General features: G+C 33.3%; 1 protein-coding gene across 1 annotated transcript; it reads right to left on the bottom strand.

Annotated features, from left to right (window-relative positions):
* Positions 1 to 647: 647 nt before the first annotated feature.
* Positions 648 to 4,406, bottom strand: TVAGG3_0668420 (Rab guanyl-nucleotide exchange factor protein; the record flags this gene model as incomplete). The annotated part of the gene is made up of 1 exon (XM_001302163.2): positions 1,148 to 4,393. The coding sequence occupies one exon, from the start codon at positions 4,391 to 4,393 to the stop codon at positions 1,148 to 1,150; it is 3,246 nt and encodes a 1,081-aa protein (XP_001302164.1).
* Positions 4,407 to 7,273: the final 2,867 nt, after the last annotated feature.

Genomic DNA, 7,273 nt, shown 5'->3' with positions numbered 1-7,273 from the left:
TCTTGTTCCTATATAGTTATAATAAATTATCGTCAGATTCTAATATTTATGATTCTTACTACTCAATTCAATATAATTATGTTAGTCACTCATATTCAGGAGAATAATTTAAAAATCTATAGCTCATATTTTGATAGTTATATATTTAGATGATATATATTGCAATTCCGGTTTCAACACGATCAAATGCCAAACCAAGACAAAATATATATGAATTTTCAAAATATCGATTTACATTAGAATCTATATCTAATTTTATCAATACACAAGTAGTGAATGTTCAATACATCTTTGAGCAACGTGAATAGCACAATTTTATAGGATTATTAGTTGATTATATAAAATATAAGCCAAATCGAATCTGCTGTATAGTACTTTAGTTTATCATTGAATGTTAAATGTGTTCATATAAATATTTGATTCAGATATCGCATTTTCTAATTTCAAAATTTATCTCATGAAGTTAGAATTTATTTGATCATACAACATCATGTTAGTCAAACCAGAGTTCAATGGCGATTCTAAAATGGAACAAATGCTTGTTTTATCAAAATGTTAAAATATTAATCTAAAAAACTTAATATCTAACCAAACCATTCTAGAATTATTATATACAGGTATAGACAATCTAAATGCACACGGAATTCGGAAAATTAAAAAGAATATTTATGAGATTATTAAATCTTATGTAATTCAATGAAAAGTAGATAATATGAATATCTATAGGCTATATATCAACATATGAGTTTTTGGTTTGACCAATACTATACTAATGTGATCAAATTAATCTGATTTCTTAGATTTTCATTTGAAGCATTTGCAGTAGTAGGGGTACCTTTATATATTAACATATTAAAAAATTGCGCTCCGATTCGCAGTTTCTTCATGATTTTGAGATTGCATTAGATTTCGCGATGCAGAAAAAAATCACTTTAGATTCCCGTCAAACTCTAGGTATAAGCATGTCTCTATATGTAGAAACTGTCTGCGCTATTTATTTCCCGGCTCAAAAAACCACGGTGTCTGTGTGAGGAAAATACCCATTTTAGGACCCTGGGGTCATGAAAATTTTCCAAGAGTTGGAAATATAGGGTAATGAAAAAAATATCAAAATATAGAAATAATATAAAAGTAAGAAATAAAGCTCTTAGTCGTTACCGACCAAAGCCTGGAACTTAGCAAGTTTTTGTTTGAATGACATTTCTTGTGGTTCAGCTTTTGTCGTAGCAGCCATATTTCTTAGCTCTTCGAGCTCTGCAGGTAACCAATCTGCTGTCTTTCTCCTTGCATTCCTTGAAAAACCTGATGATGAGTTAAATGCAGAAGGAGAATTATCCATTGAAATCGAAGAACTTGGTTTAGCGGCTTGACCACCAACATTTGTGTCTTGCGGTTGAAGCCTTAAGTTGGTGGTTGAGTTCACTTTTTGGACATATGTGTGCTGTCCTCCGTTTGACGAGTTAGTGCTAGAGTTATTGTGACTGTAAGCAGGAGGAAGAGCGTCTGGTTGCATGTAACTTGGAGTATGGACTGGAGATGGGAATCTTCCATTTCCTGGGAGTTGTCCTGAATTAGTTTGTGGATAGACAGGGCCTCCGTTCATGAGCTGCCTGAAGTCAGGTCCGTTCTGAATTGTACCTTGGTTCCGACTCGGACTTGGGAATCTAGATGCGCTACCAGAATTGAACTGGCTTGGTGTATTTGTATTGGAAGTACCCATAAGCTGTCTGAAAACTTCGCCAGTTTGCGGCGGTGACTTGATATTTGAATTTGTTGAAAAAGGTACCAAATTTGGCATAGTTGGCGCATGGAATGTCGATGGCTGAGAGCCAGGGATTGGAGGCTTCGTAGTTAGTTGGCCTGCTTGGTTGTTCGGTGCTGGTCCTGGATTAAATGTTGAAGGGGTTGGAGCAAATCTGGATTGCGTTGGGAAATTCGACCACTGCATTTGATTCTGTTGTGTTTGTTGTGTAGTAGATGTCGCTGGAACAAATGCTGGAGGGTTAAATTTCGATGGCATTTGGCCTGATGGAAAACTTGGCTGGAATTGAGATGGAATATAAGCAGCTGGGAATGCAGGTGCAGGAGCTTGGTTAACTGGCTGAGTTCCTCCGAAATACGATGGAAATAGACTTTGTTGCTGCATTTGGCCAATTGGCGGCAGAAACCTCATCTGTTGGTAACCTGTAGCGGCAGGACTATACTGGAATTGATTGAAATAAGGGTGGTAGCCTGTAGTTGGTTGATTTACCGGATTTTGTTGGATATTCTTATTATAAAATGACGGGTTATTAGCGGCTAATTGCCTCTGAACTGTAGATGATGTTGATGGCCCGTTCGGGGAGACAAAATTAAATGATGTATTGTTTGGAAAGAGATTTGCGCTCGGAAGGTTACCAGTATTGAATGAGAATGCTGAATTTGTTGGCGAATACTGAGGGATGGCCGCATTTGTGAACGGAGTTGCATTAAATTGAGCAGGTTTGAACGTACTTGGCTTAATTCCGGCTCCTGTGTTACTTGATGGACCGTATGTACTATTGTGAGGGCTGTTCTTGCCAGAAGTGAATGCAGAACCGTGAGAACTTCCTGAAAATGGAGTTGGAGGAATTGCTGTGGAAGGACCGAACTGGCTGACGCTTGTAGAATGTGGAATATTCGATGATGATGATGCGACAATTGCTTCGTCCGATTTTCTTGGAGTATCAAGGAGATTTGAATTTGATTTGGAAATTGTGAATCTGTTTCGCTCTGGAGTCCTGATAACAAATGGCTTATCATCATTTTCTTCAAATTCAATAGGAGGAGTGATTGGCTGTGAAATTTCTTTTTGATCATAATAAATTTTCTGGGATTGAGCTGGTTTATTGATTTTTTTGAGCTGCACGGACTGGAATTCGTATGGCGATGGCGAGTTTGTCAAGGCTACGTTATCTTTCTTTTTCTTGACTTTCTTTAGCTGAACGCTGTTCAAATCTGTGAAATTTGGTGCGTAAGGGACTTCATCTAGGTTCTTCTTGACCTTGTCCTTCCTTACTTTTTTGTTGTCTTCTTCTTCAATTTGTATTTTAGAAGATTTTGGTCCTTGTGGCATAGGAGTCCTAGAAGATGGTACTTTCTGTGGTCCTGATACAGCTCCTGCCCTATTGAGTGCGGCTGACATCACTGGACCCCTGTAAGATTTTAGATAATCTGGAGTTTCGATATTTGGCAAGGAAGGCTTCTTCTTTTCCGACTTGTTCTCAATAGTAACAGGTGGAAGTAAAAGAATTTGCGTAGGGTTTCTTTTTGTCGATAATTTTAGAGAAATTTCCGACGGTTTATCTGATTCAGGGAAAAATGTATTAAATATTTCGACGTTCTGATCTTCTGGCGAATGAATGAGCTTTAAAACTGTTTGCGATGAAGATATAAGTTGGCTAAATTCTTCTTCAAGATCATTCTGTTGAATCGAATTATATGCCTTCTGCATCTCCTGATACTCGGTTGATTTTGCCCCTAAGCCTGTTGCAACAGTAGATAGGAACAATTTTCTGCATTTTTTGCTGCATTCGTTCGGATTTGAATTAATTGACTTTGCGAATGACTTTACATTACTCTTGACTTGCTTAGGGAGCTCAGGAACTCCTCGGAATTTGCATGTTCCCGTGTCAACATCTAAGAAAATATGAGATTCAACGTCTTCCCATGATACATTTGATGCAAGAGCAGCAGGTATGCCGATAATAAATGGAAATGGCGCTAGAATTGCGTCAGTAAGCTTAGCTGGGAGCAATGGAATGAAAACGCCCGGCCAATTCAATGGATATATCAAAGAGATAAGCGAAAAACAAACTTTCGAAAGTCTTGTTAATGACGTTGCTTGTATAATAATTTTGGAATCTGCAGCTATGTATGCAATTAAATTACCGACGACTTCGCCAGGGAAGATGAATAATAAGTCAAGTACCATACTATTAATAACGAGTTGTTCTGAGAGTAATGTATCACCGTGAATGTTTGGTTTTTGAAATGAAGCTGCTATAGATATTGCTGATTTGGCATTATTTTGTTCAAACTTTGGAACAATAAGTTCCATCATTTGCAAAATCCTTAGCTGATCAAAATGCTGCGATAATACGCAATATGCTACAACTGAATTATTGTTTGGATAATGAATGACATAACCATAAGAATAATCCGAATCGCCTTTTTTTGTTGCGAAAGTAAACTTGTCTGTCACTAATTTTGTATCACCGAGCGGAAAACAGAACCTAAGAGCAGTCTTTTCATATTCAATTAAAGGCGGTTCAACTGGATAAACTTGCTTTGCTAGAAGTATTCCATTTGGATCAGACTCAACTGCGAGTATTAGATCGAAGAGAGGCGTCGATCCCTGACAAAAGCGAAGCATAATTTATTTTTTCCTTATCGAAAAAAAAATTTTTTTTATCATGTCAATGTATAAAAAAAGTTATTTATTCAGCTTATAAGATTTTATTGGAATAATGTTCAGCGTAATAAAATAAACAAATCTTTATCATCTTTGTCTACCATTCAATTATCATCGTAATTTCTTTGCAAAAATCCCATGAAAACCCTCAACCTTATTTGATGAAAAAGGTAATGTTTTATCAATGTGCAGGCTAGAACGAGGCTGATTCATATGTAAAAATCAAATCTAAGAAGAAAATTTAGCAGCCCACTTTGAAAAACAAGTTATTTTAATTCCCTATGCTTCATCATTCTGGATGCATGCCTTTTGTTCAAAATAAATATGTCGAATGATCGATGATCAAGGCTTGATTGATTCATATTTAATTTTTTGTTTGTGTTTAAACTAAGAATAGGTTAATAAGAAGAAAAACAAGTTACAAATCTGTCAAATGGCATAAATATGAAATTGCTATTTTCAAACATTGAATCTATTAGGCCACAATGATCCAAATCATAAACTGTGCTTTTTAATGTCAGAATATCAATGCATTATTCGATTAGAGATTAAAAATAATTTATTCAATATTATTGGGAAATATGAACTCACTCTTTCGATATATGATTTTCAATGACCATACTAGTGTTTTTCTACTAAGTAAAAATCTAATATTGAACACAATAGAAAAATATTTTCGATTTTCGTATGAAATGATGGAGAAATATCTTAATGTAAATAGATGATATGATATAGAATTCTGTATGCGCATCATAATTCGTTTAATGCAATTGAAATAATAGGATTTTAATAAAGGTTTATTCAATTGCCTGATAAATTATAACATAATAAGTACATTTTAATTGTCCAATGGATTGTAAAGGGGAACGATGATTTAACTAATGATTTATCATACTTTTAATAAAAAATTAAAGTGTTAGATAAGATAATTGATGTCCACGATCAGTAAAATGGCATTAAACTAGCAAATAAGTAAATTTGTTTAAGATAATTAACAGTTATTAAAAAATTGTCGAAGAATTAAATCAAATTTTGTCTTTACTGAGATGCTTTAGCATGAATCTTCTTGTTGAAATGTGTTAAAATAGAAAATGTTTGTTTTTGTTCCAAGACAGATAACAAAGAAAGCAGATATTAGAAAACAAAATGTCTAATTTTTTTTGACATTTTATTGAATTTGAAGATTTTTGGAATTTTAAGGTTAAAAAGAAGTCAATTTTAATTTTTTTAATATTATTCAGAGGTTTTAAAAGATTCTAAAATGGCAAATGTATTTCATTTTTGAATTATTTTAAACATTGTTCAAATTTTAGCATATATCAATTTTTTATTCAAAATTTTATTGAAATTTAACTAAAAATCCGTCATTAAGACGCTAAATTAATTGTACCTTAAATCACACGATGCACATCATGCCATAAATTCAGATGAAAAGGGTATAATAAAGAAGATGCGTTTATTACTTCACAAAATGACATTTTATAAACATTTATAGCAATATTTTTGATGTCTTCGAGGTCAAACTCGTCTTCATCATCATTGTATGAATTATTTTTATCATAAAATTTGTACCCGGGCAATAATATGTAGTGTAAAGTGAATTATAGCTGAATCAAATGGTTTAACTGATTCAAAATAAAAAAGATCATTATACACAGTTTGTTTCAAGTAATACTTTGCTGTTGGATTTAAGGTAGATCGCTCGATTTTGATAATGGTAAGAAAATATTGCATGATGAATATAATAATTGCCATCGCCTGATATTTATTCATTTTCTTTTCTATCATCATAATCATTCGAGCCGTAATATTCTGAAAAACTTCGTTGAAGTTGCAAATTTCTTTGCTGCTTGATTTATTTTGCTGAATAAGAAGTTCATCGTATTGAATCATGATAACTTCTTGCATATTATTGGAAATAATAGCTTATCAACCCTGAATATTTTGATTTAGATTTCCTTTAATCAAATTTCAATAAGAATTACGATGATATTTCATTCAAATTTTTTTGCTAATATGAACAAATAAATGATACAACATACAAACAACCATTTTCTTTTTTGAACATCTGCACACCCCTAATCAAATGGCTTTCAATTTATCGTAAATTTTACCTGAAATTGAGACTTCAACTCAAAAAATTTTAATGTTTTGTGAGTCGATTTCGCCTGATTGCAATGCAATCTACAATAACGTAGTTTATCAAGATAGTAGATTCTTACGTAATTCAGAAATCAAAGATTTCCTTGTTGAGGCAATCAAACCAGAGCTAAATGAATACCTCAAACTTTTTGACCTTTCAGAAACATCGAACATTTGCAAAGACATTCCCATCTTTATCTCAGAAAAACTCACTAGTCCAATAAATGTTGTAGTTACATTTCCATACCAAAGAGCTCCAAATCATGCAATCCTAGGTATCGTAAACTTCTATCTCAAAGTTTCAAACGTTGAAAACTTTAGCACGCTGTTAGATATGTTTTCAACAAACAAATTTACAAATTGTACTCAAAACATTCAAATTATTAAATATTTTGCTCGTGAAAGAGACGATTTTTTTTCAACGAATATCTCTTAATGCCAGTTAAATATGTTTATCAATATTTCAGAGAAGTTGATCAAATTCGTCCTGGTGATAAATTGTTTTATTCTTTCAAAAATGTACATCTTAGAATAGGATATTTTGATCTAATATCGTTGTTATCTAAGAATACAGACAAATCCGAAACAATTCAAATATTTGTACAAGATTGCCGTGGTCAAGAAACACCAGATATAATCACACTTTTCGCGTTTTTGGGAGAGAATATGCAATTACATAAAAAAGGTTCCCGCCTCGAT

Source organism: Trichomonas vaginalis, chromosome III (assembly GCF_026262505.1).
Source record: "Trichomonas vaginalis G3 chromosome III, whole genome shotgun sequence".
Classification (NCBI taxonomy): Eukaryota; Parabasalia; order Trichomonadida; family Trichomonadidae; genus Trichomonas; species Trichomonas vaginalis.
This window is presented reverse-complemented; position numbering and strand designations above follow the sequence as displayed.